General features: G+C 39.9%; 1 gene segment (V, D, J or C); it reads right to left on the reverse strand.

The window, feature by feature from the left end:
• Positions 1–9,008: 9,008 nt before the first annotated feature.
• Positions 9,009–9,756, reverse strand: LOC102836179. The segment is given in 2 exon segments: positions 9,009–9,358; positions 9,708–9,756. Coding segments are annotated over 2 exon segments (399 nt in total).
• Between the last annotated feature and the right edge of the window lie 5,690 nt (positions 9,757–15,446).

Genomic DNA, 15,446 nt, shown 5'->3' on the forward strand with positions numbered 1-15,446 from the left:
TGTGTTGGGGACTATCTCTTCCTGGGACCCATTGTATTAAACCCTAAATGGACAATCAAATCAAAGAGTTTAACAAGAGAAAAACTAAGTTTCTTTTTTTTTCTTCTGTCTAGTTAGAAAGACAACACAGTATGATAGCTCAGAGAGTGAATGTGAAATCCCTGATAAACAATTGTTACCAAATGGTGTATTTCTAGGTGGTTCTCCCACTCTCTCTCTCTAAATATCTCTATTCCCATTCTGAGTTTTTCTTGTGAGTTGAAACCAAACCCTTTAAAACTTCAGTCTCTTGTGTAAGAACCTCTGTCTCTCTCTTGGCATGGATATTAGGCAGCCTCAGTAAAATGAGTCTACAGATAAAAAGAGACTCTGTATGTGAGAAGATATGAATTGTGTCCTGTATTCATGTCTTGGAGGAGCCTGTTATTGCTAACAGCTCTGCAGGCTTTCATTTAAACACGGGTGATGCTTAGGCACAAATTCATTAAAACAGGGAATGCATGGTGATTCTTCATATATCAGACTGATGGAGGTAAGGCTGAATATGTTGTTATTGTTAAGTTCTGTTGAGTTGGTTCTGACCCATAATGCCCTGTATAGGGTTTCCATAGAGTGACTGATGTGCTTGAGCCACCCACCTTGCAGTTCACCCTGCTTGCAGAATATTTGTTGTTGTTGTTAAGTGCCGTCGAGTAACAACAACTAAAACCATTTTTGTTTCAATATATTTAGCAAAGTGATCATTATCCCTCAGATAAAATCCTGAAGTCATTTTAAGATTTGTAGTTCTATGAAATCTTGGGGGTTCTAAATCCTAAATCACTCTTAATTTTTTGTTTTGGAAACCCTATCTAGGATTTCAGAATCTGTAAGTCATTGTTGTTGTTAAGTGTTATCAAGTCAGTTCCGACCCATAGCGACCTTGTGTAGGGTTTCCAAGGAGCAACTCGTGAGCTTGAACCACTAATCTTGAGGTTCAAACCGGCTTTGTAGTCCAGGACATTAGCACACACCATCACAGCAGAAGCCTCAGCTTTCTCCCACAGAACATGTGACAGATTTGAACTCCCGACTTTTAGGTACTAGCAGGGCTGTTTGTGTGGGATCAAATGGCATCATTAAGCACAAAGTAAAGATGCTGAGAGTATTGTTGCATGGACCATCTTTCATGAATTAACATTTCATTTGCCTTTTTTGTTATTCCATTTGATATGTTTTGTTTCTTTCACTGTTCTTTTCTTATGATGTAAAGTGATAACATAGCAGAAAAACACTGATCTGCTCATTGCAAGGTTTACAGTTCAAACCCACTATCCTTTTTTTGTGACAAAAACGAGGTTTCCTGCCCCCATAAAGATTTCCATCCTCAGAAGCCCTATGCCTGGTCACTATGAATCCTAATCGACTGGATGTCCGTGGGTTTAGACTTGAGAAAACCTGCCTTCCTAATTATCTATCAAAAATCACTGGTGACGCACTGGTGAAGCTCTGGGGTGCTAACTAAAATATCTGCAATTTTCACACAGCTGTGCCGCATAATGTGAGAAAGATGGGTCAGTCTGCTCTTGTACAGATGTGTAGTTGTGACGTGCTGTCGGGTTGATTCTGACTCATAGTGACTGTATATAGGGTTTTCGAGGAGCAGCTGGTCAACTTGAACTACCGACCTTGCAGTTCAAACTGACCTTGCTGTGCTGCTTAAACAGTCTACGTGGCATTTTGAATCTACCAGTCGCTCCATGGGAGAAAAACGAGGATTTCTGCTCCCATAAAGATTTGTAGCTTCAGAAACCATATACAGGGTAGCTATGAGTCAGAATTGGATTGGTGTCACACAACCACCACCACCGCCCAAAGGAGACCAACTGACCTGCTACTAATTCTTCCTCATTGACTAATAATATTCCTATTAACTAATTCTTCCTCATTAACTTCCTGCTAACTAATTCTTCCTCATTCAATGAACTCTGGTAGCATAGTGGGTTAGGAGTTGAGCTGCTAATTCCAAGGTCACCAGTTCGAATCTACCAGCCGCTCAGCCTGAGAAAGACTAGAGTGTCTGTACCTGTGAAGACACGACAGGATTGCTGATTCAGAGCCAACTCCTAGGCACATAATCAGCAACACCACCAGCATCATCATAAAGGTTAGGATTTACAACAGATAGGAAAATTGCATAGCATAACAAAATAGAAGACAATTATAGAATACTGACACATTGTAAGTAGCTTTGCTCACAAACAAGTCCCACCTCCTTTGCTCTTTCATACTGCTGCATTCAGCAAAGGATTCCCATATTGTTCCCTAGGACAATCTCTGCTGGCAAGTCTGCTCCAAACTGCCTTTACTAACCAGGATTCATCAGTTCAACATCTCATGGCTTTTAGCCACACTCTGACTGTAGAATTCACCTTAATCAATGTTTTGAAAAGGGGGATACACCATTTTCCCAAAGAATCTCCTTGCTTTTCAATATACTTTGTCTGAGTACATTAATCATAGTATTCTGTTCATGTTTTGTTGGCTCTGTTTTATTGTCTGCCCTATAATTTCTTGTTTGTGTTATTTGCATCTTCTCTTTTTCTTTATTAGATTTGCTAGTGGTTTGTCAATTGTATTAAGTCTTTCAAAGGACCAGGTTTTTGTCATATTGATTCTTTATGTTGTTTTTCTGTTTTCCGTTTCATTTATTTCTGGTATGATCTGAACTATTTCCTTTCTTTTGGTAGTTATGGGCTTACTTTGATGCTGCTTTTCTTATTGTTGGAAATGTCAGGCTAAGGTGTTGATTTTCTTCTTTGGTCGTGTCTTTGTTACTATAAAGTGCCCTCTGAACACTGCTTTTGCTGTTCCCTAAAAGAGTTTGGTATGTTTTGTTACATTCTTCTTTGATTCAAGGATTTTTATTTTATTTTTTAATTCCTTCTTCTACCAAGGAGCATCTAAGCTGGGTGTTATTAAATTTCAGTGCAGGTTGATTGATCCTTCATCTACCTATTGCTGATTTCTAATTTTATGTTGGTGATCTGTGAAGACAACTTCCAGTACTTTTATGTTTCTGAGCGAGCGTATTGTGGCTTGCTTTGTGGTCTATCATATGGACTATTTTAGAGAATGTTCCATGTGCTTTGTAAAATATGTGTATTGTTTTGTTGTTGGGCAGAGTGCTCTGCGCTAGTGTAAGGGGTCAAGTTGGATGATTGTTGTTTTTAGTTTTCTGTGTCTTTTTGAGTTTTTTTCTAGGTGCCTGGGGAATGCAAGCAGTTAATGGGCTTGATAGTAGACAGAAAGTTTGGGGGTTGAAGTGCACTCAAAGTGACCATGAAAAAAGATCAGTTCCATGATTTCTGAAATCAGCCAATGAAAACCCTATGGAGCCCTGTTCTGCTCTGAAAAACAGGGGCTTTACATAAGTCAGAATGAGGTAGATATCAAGTAGTGGTTACTCTGCCCAGTATTGATAAGATCAGCCCTCGGTCTCTTGAGGACTGAGGGGTTTGTGTGCTGTCTAATATCATTTTCATGATAAAATATCCTAGAGGATTTTAGAGAGTGGACCCAGTGAGTCTTGACCTCGATTCTTCTTACCAGTATTTCTGAAGCAAGTACCATTATACCCATGAGTAGGCCAGATTCTGTAGGGAGCATAAAATGACTCATGTTCTCTATAAACCAGTAACCTAGTTGAGCACAAAATACTAATATGTAGTTAGGAACTTAGAAAAGATATTGACCTTAAGAAAATTACATTTCCATTACTCAGATGAGATGCCAATGCTATGGTTTTGGGAGAGAGGATGAGCTGGAGTGTTACTAGCAGAGCATACAGAAAGCTGTGGGATGGAGAGCTCGGCTAGTTGACATGTGGATCAAGAGTTGAATTCCTGCTGACTATGGCATATGGTGGAGTGGTGTGCCCTGTGGGCATTTATCTTGTTGTTATTGTTGTTGTTAAGTGCCACTGAGTCACAGTGACCCTCTATAATGATTCTGATGAGCGGCTAGTGAGTTTGAGCCACTGACCTTGCTATTTAAACTGACCTTGCAGTCCAGTGCATTCACATACAGCACCATACTAGGACTCCATGAGCATTTATAAGCAGCACTAAAAGACATGTATCCTTAGTTGGATCATGGGTTACACATTGACATGCTAACTGCAAGGTCAGCATTTTCAGTCCATGAGGCACTCCATGGGAGAATGATGAGAGTTTCAACTCCTGTAAAAACCTAGACAACCTTCTATAAAGTTGCTATGGGTCAGAACTGATTTGAAGGCACACAGCCAGTTAGTCCAAAAAACTTTGGACAGAGCTTGTGCAGAGCAGAGTCCAGGACAAGGAGCCCAAGGTGAGAGAGGCCTGCCTGTGGGCATGACTGGAAAGAGGCTTCCTTACTGGAAGATCTGTGCCCTGAGCTTTTCTGATCATGAATTTTAACCTGTTACTGCCCTAGTAAACCCCACAACTGTGAGTGTGCTCTCTGAGTTCTGTGTGTCACTGCCATGAATTACTGAACCTAGCTGAGTAGAAAGGGTTGTGAGAAAATAGTTCATTGTTGTTGTTGTTGATAGGTTCCATCAAGTTGACCCTGACTCATAACAACCCTACGGACAACAGAATGAAACACCGTGTGATCCTGTGCCCACCTCACCGTCATTGCTATGCTTGAGTCCATTGCTCCTGGCACAGTACCAATCCATCTAATTGGAGGATTCCTTCATTTCTTAGATCCTCCACTTTACCAAGCCTTCTGTTCTTCTCCATTAACTGATGCCTCCTGATGTCTAAAATATGAGAGAAGAAATCTGATCATCCTAGCTATCAGGGAGCATTTTAAGCTGTACTTCTTCCAACACAGATTTGTTTGTTCCTTTGGCAGTTCATGGTTCTTAGACTATTCCTCTCCAATACCATAATTGAAATGCATTGACTCTTCATTGTTGTTGTTAAGTGTTAATAGAGTTGGTTCTGACTCACAGAGACCCTGTATAGGGTTTCCGAGGAATGACTAGTGAATTTGAACAGCTGACTTTGCAGTTCAAACTGACCTTGAGGTCAAGTGCATTTTCCCACAGCATCATACCATGACTGGTTTTCCTTATTCAAGGCGACAGCAGAGATGGTGGCAGAGGCGATGGCATAGAGAGATAGAGCAGTTGAGGACTCTAGGCCCATGGACCGAGAAAGGCTATGTGCAAGCAGGAGGCTTGCTAAATGTGTCTTTTGGACATTTTAGTGAGTATATATTTTATATTTTGTATGTGTTCATCAAATATTTTTGCTTTGTTCAAAATTAGGAGAAAAGATACAAACATCAATAATACTGTAAATGTGGAAAGTATGTAGCATGAATCTTTAAAAGTTGGAAGACTTCACTAAAAAATGCAGTGGACCAATTTCCTTTGCATGTTGTTATTGTTAGGTGCCATCGAGTCAGTACTGACTCATAGCGACACTATGCAGAACAGAACGAAACACTGCCCATTCCTGGGCCAACCTCACGATTGTTGCCACGCTTGAGCCCATTGATGCTGCCATTTTGTCAATGTCCATGTCTCTGGGCTCTTCTTCTTTTTCTCTGACCCTACACCTTACTAAACATGATATCATTCACCAGTGACTGCTCCCTCCTGACAATATGTCCAAAGTATGAGAGACGAAGTTTGGACCTCCAAGGAACACTCTGGCTGCCCTTTTTCCAACATAGATATGTTGGTTCATATGGCAGTCCATGTCACTTTCTTCTTCTCCAACACCACAACTCAAATGCATCAATTCTTCCAAGGTCTTCCATATTCACAGTCATACTTTCGCATGCATATGAAGTTATTGAAAATACCATGGTTTCGGTCAGGTACACCGTAGTCCTCAAGCTGACATCTTTGCTCTTCAACACTTTAAAAAGGTCTTGTGTAGCAGATTTGCCTAATGTAATATGTCCTCTGACTGCTTGACTCTTGCTTCCGTGAGTGTTGAGAGTTGATCCAAGAAGAATGAAGTCCTTGACAACTTTCGTCTTTTCTCCAATGATAATCATGTTGTTTGTTGGTCCAGTGGTGAGGATTTTTGTTTTCTTTACATTGAGATACAATCCATACCAAAGGCTGTGGTCTTTGATCTTCATCAGTATAGATTTTAAGTCCTCTTCACTTTCAGCAAGCAAGGTTGTTCAATCTGCATATCACAGGTTGTTGATGAGTCTTCCTCCAATCTTGATGCCGTGTTTTTCTTCACATAACCAAAGCATAATTGAGGTGAAAGTGAGCAGTACTGGCCACTTTAAGTCATGCAATCATATGACTTATTATGCAGGAAACAAAAAAAGGAGGAGGAATGATTTCACATTCATCATCAAAAAGATCATTTCAATTATGTCTTTGACAGAATAATTTCCATAGTTCTATAAGAAAGAAAAGTTATTACCATTATTAATCAATTGTACTCACCAAACCATAAAGCCAGTAATGATGAAAATGAAGTGTTCTATCAATTTGTTCCATGTGAAATACATCAAATATACAATCAGCATTGATAATTGATGGTGACTGGAATACAAAAGTTGGACACAAAAGGAAAGATAAGCAAGTGGAAAATACGATCCTGTATATAGTAACGATGTTGGCGATCATAAGACAGAAATTTGTTAAGACCAAGGAGTTACTGAATCCAGATACTCTTTTTCAACAACATAAAAGTCTACTATACATGTGAACTTCACATGGTAGACTCCACAAAAATCAAGTTGACTATATTTGTGGGAAGACATGGTGGGGAATCTCAGTATCATAAAAAAAACACACGGCCAGAGGCTGACTGCTCATATGCAAGTTCAGGCTGAAATTGAAGAAAATTAAAATAAGTTCATGACAACCAAAATAAGTCACCTGAATTTAGACACCATGGTAAGAAAAGATTTTATGCATTAGACATCAATCACTGAAGACCAGAAGAGATGAGAGATAACATCAAATACTTCATACGTGAAGAAAGCAATAGGTCATTTAAAAGACAGTCAAAAAAGAGGACACCCAAAATAATGTCAGAAGAGACTCTAAACCTTGTTCTTGAGTGAAGAGAAGCTATAGGAACTGGAAGAAATGAAGGGTGAGTCAAGCATTATAGTGAAATGTGCTAGAACCTGGAGGTAGAAAACCAAAAGGGAAGTATACACTCAGCATTTCTCAGGCTGCAAGAAGAGAAAAAGAAATTCCAGACTCAAGTTGCAATATCGAAGGATTTTATAGGAAAAATACTGAATGACACTGGATATATCAGAAGATGATGGGAGGAATCCACACAGTCACTATAACAAAAATAATGGAAAAGGTATCATATGCTCAAAAACCCATGGTATTGAATGAAGCCTTCCAAGCTGCACTGAAGGCACTGGTGAAAATTAAGATTCCAGGAACTGACAGAAAGCAAATAGAAATCTTGCAACAAACCAACACAGCATTGGAGGTACTAACTCCAGTCTGTGTAGAAATTTTGAAGACAACTATCTGACAATAGATTGGAAGTGATCCATATTTGTGTCTATTCCAAAGAAAGGTGAAACAAGAGAGTGGGAATATTACCAAACAATATCCTAGTATCACATGCAAGTAGCATTCTGCTGAAGATTATTCAAAAATGGTTGCAACAGCACATCTACAGTGAGATGCCAGAATTTAAACTGGATTTAGAAGAAGTTAATGAAACTGAGATGTCCTTTCTGATGGCAAACAGATCTTAGTTAAAACCAAAAAGATGTTTATTTTTACTTTATTGACTAGTCAAAGGCATGTGACTGTGTGGATTAGAGGAAACTATGGATAACATAGTAAAGAATTGGTATTCCAGAACACTTCATTGTACTCATGAATGACCTCTACATACATTAAGAAAGAGTCATTGGAACAGAACAAGGAGATACTGAATAGTTTAAAATCAGGAATGGTAAGAGTAAGCGCTCAATCCTTTCACTATATTTATTCAATCTGTATGATGAGCAAATAACTACTCAAAATATGTGAATGTTACATATATAGTCATCCGTGTAGTTTTGTTTGTCTAACTATATTTGTTAATTAATCTGTTGCCACTGATTGCTTTTATAACTGATTTTGCATGATTGTGTATGTTACTGTATTTACTTTTGTTGTTTGTAAATCCCGGTGTGGCAATATAGCATAAAGCACTGGGTTACAGGTCGGTCTGAACCACAGGATCGGTTGATCAAGCTCACCTAACATTCCTCTGAAACCCTATAGTGGGTCGCTATGAGTAGGAATTGACACACTCGCATGGATGACAGCAGCCTATCCTTGAACCATCAAAGAGTGTTTCATTCCTTGTGCAAACTTTGCCTTTTCTTTTTGTAATCGTGGAGTCATACCGTATTTATTCTTCTGGAAATTCTACCTTTCCCCACACGCTCTGGATCTAGGTTTCCTCTTGAAAGCTTGTAAGCCAGTCACTTCTTGCCTTTGTAGCCTCCCTGCCCACCCCCTCCCCCCGGCATTTTGAGTAGCCAATGTCCAAGTTGCCCATCCCTGTCTATTCTGTGTGTATGGAAGGAGTGGGAATGATCCTTGCTGTAAGGATTTGTTTCCTCTTTTGAGCTACTGCATCCATAGGTGTAGGTCAAGTTCATCAAACTGTATCACTCTTTTTTTTTTTTTCCTTTCTTCTATCCCATTATCCTTTAAGATTACACAATATTTCATGTAGGTGCCATGGTTTATCCATTCATCCATTGATGTGTACTTAGATTGTTTGGAACCAGTTAATTTTTTTTTTACACACATTGCTTTGAACCAGTTACTTTTTTTTTTTTTTGCATGTATCACATTTGGTATTCCATTAAGCCTAGACCCTGACAGCTGCTCAAATAAACCCGCTCATTATCCTATCTCAGTCCGAACCCATTCTCCTGACTTATCTAACATCTTCCTCTTCAGCAGAGTCAGAGAATGCACTGTGCCTGCTCTCAGACATGCCGCACGTATGGGCTGCTGGACCACATTAACCACAGGTTTTTGTACAGGACTCTATCATTGTGGGAGGAGTATCTATAGTTTGCTGACAGTAATAAACTGCAACATCTTCAGCCTCCACTCTGCTGATTTTCAGAGTGAAATCTCTATCAGACCCACTGCCACTGAACCTGTCTGGGACCCCAGTGAACCTGTTGGAAACCCCATAGATCAGAGGCCGTGGAGCTTGGCTTGGTTTCTGCTGGAACCAGTTCAAATAAGTGTATCCATTACTATATTTAAGGCTCTGACTGGACTTGCAGGAGATGGTGGCTGACTCTCCAAGTGTGATGGGAGAGGTGAGTGGACTCTGGGTCAGCACAATATCTCCACTAGAGACTAAAATAACAAAAGGGAAAAACAAAACAAGGTTATATCCAAACATTATGTATTATTTTCAGGACTACTTTCTCAAATTTTTTTGGGAAAATATACTTTCATATTTTCCAAGTTTATATTTTTGCATGTACAGTTTCATCCTTCACACTTCACGTTATCTAGTTTTCCTACTGTCACCCCTATTTTGCAGCAGTTTTGTCCAGAGAACAGATCTTAGCTCCTTCTCAATTCTTTGTCACATACCAAATGCAGCCTTTACAAGCCCATTTCTGAAGGAATCAATGTGTCCAATTCCCAGAGTAGACTCCTCTTCTCCACCCTGGCCCCCCTCTTTCCTGTCAGTACTCACCAGGAATCCAGAGCATAAACAACCCCAGGAGCTGAGCAGGGAACCTCATTTTGAGATGTTGAACTGATGAGTCTTAATAAGTAAGACAGAGTCCAGCTGACCTTTTATCTCAGACTTTCAAGGGAAGGTCCTCCCAGGGGAACACTATGTAAATCTCATCAGCAGTGTGGAAAGAGCAAAAGGGAGGGTGGGTCTTTCTTGTGACCAAAGCAAAGTAAAATGTGTCTGTGTTTGTAGAAAAGAGAAAGGGCATTCAGGGCTAACAATGAAAGGTTGGTTCCCTCTTCATGATACATCTCAAAGGATCTTGTCACTGGAAGAAAGTATCAGAGACCCTAAAGAGGTGCAAAAGAGGCTACACTTCAAACCATGGAAGATAAATTCCTTTTGCATTTTGTTTGCACCCAAAGAATCTAGAAAAATAAATAGTTCCCTTACCCGTTATGATGATCCATGGTGTGTCTCCATATAAGAGGATTGGTAAGATTTTTTGGTATCTGCTAATTTCTGTTTAACCATCTTTAAGTGTTAGATGCATGAGTTGGGAACAATCTCTTCCTGGGATCCATTGAATTAAATCCTAAAAGGGCATTCAAATCAATGAGCTTAACAAGAGCAAAAATAAGTCTCTCTGTATTTTTTCCCCTACCAACTGAGATAGAAAACTCAATATGTTACCAAAGAGAGTGAATTTGAAATCCCTGATAAGCAATTGTTACAACATGGTGTATTTCTAAATTGCTCTCCTTTTCTCTCTCTCCTTTTTTCTCCCAATTCTGAGTTTTTCCTACTCAGAATTGTCATTTAAAACCAGACCCTATAAGAACTGCAATCTCTTGTTTTGTGTGAGCACCTATGACTCTTCTCCTGTATATTGGGCACCCTCAGTAGCATGAGTCTACCGTTTACAAGGGACTCTGTATGTGAGAAGATAAGAACTGGGTCCTTCATTGTTGTTGTTGTTAAGTGCCGTTGAGTTGGTTCTGACCCATGGTGACTCTGTATAGGGATTCTGAGGAGCAACTGGTAAGCCTGTCCTTATTGCCAACAGCTCTGTAGGGCTTTGTTTAAAGATGGGTGGTGCTTAGGGACACATTCATTAAAACAGGGAATGCCTGGTGATTCTTCACATGTCAGACTAATGGAGGTAAGGCTGAGTATGTTGTTGTTGTTGTTGTTGTTGTTAAGTGCTGTCGAGTTGGTTTTGACCCATAGTGACCCTGTATAGGGTTTACAAGAAATAGCTGGTGAACTTCAATTACCGACTTTGCAGTTAAAACTGACCTTGCAGTCCAGCTTAAACAGTCAATGAGGCAGTTTGAATATACCAGTTGCTCCATGGGAGAAAAACAAGATTTTCTACTCCCATAAAGATTTATAGCATCAGAAACTATATACAGAGTGACTAGAAGTCAGAATTGGACTGGTGGCCCACAACCACCACCACTACCAAAAGGAGACTGACTGACCTGCCACTAATTCTTCCTCACTAAGAGCTCTGGTAGCATAGTGGGTTAGTAATTGGGCTGCTTATTGCAAGGTCACCAGTTCTAATCTACCAGCCACTCAGCCTGAGAAAGACAAGAGTCTTTGTTCCTGTGAAGATATGACAGGATTGCTGATTCAGAACCAACTCCTAGGCACATAACCACCAGCACCACCAACATCATAAAGGTTAGGGTTTACAACAGATAGGATAATTACATAGCATCAGAAATGGAAGACAATTACAGAATACTGACACATCTTATGTCACTTTGCTCACAAGCAATTCCCAGCGTCCTTTGCTCTTTCACACAGCTGAATTGACTGAAGGATTTCCATATTGGTCCCTAGGAGAATCTATGCTTGCAAGGCTGCTCTAATCAGCCTTTACTAACCAAGGCTCATCAGTTCAACATCTCAAGGCTTATCCATGTTGACAAATAGGAGGGTGAGTCAAAAATGTTTGCACTGTTACTGTAGAAATTTAAAAATCAACTTTTGAAAAATGCAGATACAACATTTTCCCATAGAATCTCCTTGCTTTTCAATATACTTTGAGAACAGTTAATCCTAGTATTCTGTTCATATCCTTTTGGTTCTGTTTTACTGCCGGCCGTACAATTTCTTGTTTGTGTTATTTGCATCTTCTCCTTTTTAAATTATATTTGTTAGTGGTTTGTCAATTGCATTAAGTCCTTTAAAAAATCGGGTTTTTGTCTTACGGATTCTTTCTGTTATTTTTCTGTTTTCAGTTTAATTTAGTTCTGCTTTATCTTTACTATTTCCTTGCTTTTGGTAGCTGTAGGCTTATGTTGCTGCTGATTTTCTTATTGTTGGAGATGTAGGGCTAAGGTGTTGAGTTTCATTATTTCTTCTTTTGTCGTGTGTGTTTGTAGCGATGAAGTGAACTCTGAACACTGCTTTTGCTCTTTCCCAAAAGGTTCTGGCATGTTTTGTTTCATTCTTTTTTGATTCAAAAATATTTATTTATTTATTTTTATTCCTTCTTCTCTCCAGTAGCTGCTAAGCTGGAAGCTGGCTGTTACTCAATTTCAATTCAGGAAGTTTTTTCCTTGATTTTCTTATTGCTGATTTCTAATTTTATGTTGGTGATCTGTGAAGATAACTTTCAGTACTTTTATGTTTTTGAACTTATCGTGGCTTGCTTTGTGGTCTATCCTATGGATGATTTTAGAGAACGTTCCATATGCGCTGTAAAATGTGTGTATTGTTTTGTTGTTGGGCACAGTGCTCAGTATTAGTCTATGGGGTCAAGTTGGATGATTGTGTTTTTTACTTTTCCTGTGTCTTTTTTGAGTTTTTTCTGAGGTGCCTGGGGAACGCAAATAGTTAATGAGCTTGACAAATAACAGAAAGGTAAGAGGTTGAAGTCCACTCAGAGTGACCATGAAAAAAGATCAGTTACATGATTTCTGAAAGCAGCCAATGAAAACCCTGTGGAGCCCTGTTCTCTTCTGAGATCATGGCTTTGACAGGCATATGTCAGAAGGAAGCAGCTGTGGAGTAGGGGTTCCCACTCTCCTCCTTTCCCAGGATTGATAAGGTCAGCCCTCGGGCTCTTGAGGACTGAGGGGCTTGTGTTCTGTCTAATATCATTTAAAGACAAAACATTCTAGAGGAATTTAGAGAGTGGACCCAGTGAGTCTTGACCTCGATTCTTGTTAACAGTATTCCTGAAGCAAGTACCATTATACCCATCACTAGGCCAGATTCTGTTGGGAGCACAAAATGACTCATGTTCTCTATAAACCAGTAAACTAGTTAAGAACAAAATGCTAATATGTCGTTAGGAACTTTGAAAAGATATTGACCTTAAGAAAATTAAGTTCCTTTGACTCAGATGAGATGCCAACGCTGTGGTTTTGGGAGAGAGAGGATGAGTTGGAGTGTGACTTGCAGAGCATAGAGAGGGCTGTGGGGTGGAGAGCACAGGCTGCTGGTCATCATCACAGCCTCATTGTTCCCATATGGAAACATTTGTAGAGCTGGCTCTGAAAACCACCACAAATGGCTCAAACTCACCAGCTGCTCCTTGGAAATCCTACAAAGGGTTGCTATTAGTCAGAATTGACTAGATGGCACTTAACAACAACGTTTGCCACCTGCTGGCTGGAATATGCAATGAAGAAAACACAGGGATGCAGAAATGCAGTGCAATCTGGTTTATAGGAGACAATCAAGCCAAAGTAGTCGCTCACTAGAATATTGGACACCTGTGTTTCTCGAAGTATTGATCTCATAACTCATTTCAAATTTGAGGTATGATTGGATAGACAGCTCTGGAGAGAAAAACTCTGTCTCTGGGTTTGCAAACATCCTCTCACTGGAACAGAGTAGAGCAGGAGCCTGGGACTCTGGATGGTGCCCCCATCCTTCAGTTGTCTTCTTCTGTTGGGTGATGTTGCTCAGGTTTCACCTTTAATGAACCTCCAATCAGCAGGACTGAGCCAAGGTTGAGGTCGTGATGAAGGGACATTTATACCACAAACCAGGGAGTATGATGGTGAAATTCTTAGATCCCAAGATTGTGGTTAAAAATCTTGTAAAAATAGTCCACAAGGACAATTCTCTGTATCCTACTTTGGTGAAGAGCTCCTGGAGTCTTAAAAACTTGGTGAGTGGCGATCTAAGCTACAAATATTGGTCTTGTCCTGTCTGAAGGAAAGAGGAAGAATGAAAGTTGAAGACATATAAATGATTGGCCAGTGAACTAATGCATCATGGGAACATCAATCTCTAATATTTTGAGACTAAAAGAACTAGATGTTACCTGGCAGCTGCTATGAAAGGGATCATATTAGAAAGTTCTGGATAGAGTGAAAGAATATGTGAAACAAAACTCCAAATCATAAGATTAAGCTGGACTCCCAGCAAGATAGTGGACTAAGTGGACGTATTACATGGACCCTCTGTTTAAAAAAAAAAAAAAAAGATATGCAAGTCAAGTACAAATGAAACAGACAGATGGAAATCCTATAACCTTGAATTTCAGAGGAATGGTTAGGGAAAAGAATTGAGTGACTGCTTGGAGGAGAAGATGAGCAGGGATGATGAGAGGAGACTGAATGGTGACCAGCTGACCAGACATGGTACAACCATCTTCAAGTTTGAGAGCAGTTTTAGCAACTGAAGGCTGTCTGATTCCTTACATTGTCTTGGTGGCAAGAAGTAGCCGGCTTCTACACTAACCTACCCCCAGCACAGACACTGCTCTCTGGGAGTTCAGAATCATGTGGTTAGGAGCCATGACAGTGTAAGGCTGGGGGCAGCTGCACCACTTTGGTGTGCCACTTTAGTGCCTGAATTCAGGTGGGATCACCTCCAGACCTACAGAACCCATAGAATCACCAGCCCAGAATATAGCCTGGCCCTGACTACCCTGTGGTACTAAGAGACACTGAAACCTGCTCCATCAAGGGCCTCCATGAACTACTTCTGGATTGAGAGCCCTGAACATAGATAACATCGAGCACCATAGGAACTCAATCCAAGGTCAGAAAGCCCCCTGGCACAACCCTTCCATGTTTCCCTCATGAGCGCCTTGGCTTGCATGAGCCTCCCAGAATTTTCTCCTCTCTAGACCAAAAGCTATACTGTATTGTTTGTATTTGTGTTTGGTTTGGTGTTTTGTTGTTTCAGTCTTTTTTTTTATTGCTTATTATTTCTCCTCCTTTTTCTTATCTTTCTCTTCTTTTGAATTTAATCCTATCTTTATCTTTGTTTTTCCTGCATTGCCCTCTTCATTTTATTCCTTTTTCATTGTTCATTACTAACTATATTTTCATTGCTTTCTCATTGGTTTTCCTAAGAGACTTTTTTGTTTTGTTTTGAATTTATTCCTTTTATTTTAGCTTCTTTTGTCCTATTTTCCCATTTTTCTCTTTTTTGTTATAACATTATTTTTCTCTAGTTGCTGGCTGTTTTAAATGATTGTTTCTCCTTTATTACTTAGTCTTTCCATTGTTAGTTGCTTGTTTATTATTTCTGTTTTTCTTCCTTGTGTGTGATTGTGTGGGAGGAGTGGGTTTTTCCTCTTCTCTACCCAATAGGAAATAGCAACTGTGCTCAAACAGCCCAGCCACAACCATCGCCTCTATAACTCCATCCAATGTGCAAGAGCCAATACCAGCCTCTATGTCACCTGATCAATGGTAGACAGCTACCAAAACTAGCCAAACCCACCCCACACAGGCACACTAACAAATAATGGACAACAGTACACATGCATCCATT

Source organism: Chrysochloris asiatica, unplaced genomic scaffold, assembly GCF_000296735.1.
Source record: "Chrysochloris asiatica unplaced genomic scaffold, ChrAsi1.0 scaffold00482, whole genome shotgun sequence".
Taxonomy (NCBI): domain Eukaryota; kingdom Metazoa; phylum Chordata; class Mammalia; order Afrosoricida; family Chrysochloridae; genus Chrysochloris; species Chrysochloris asiatica.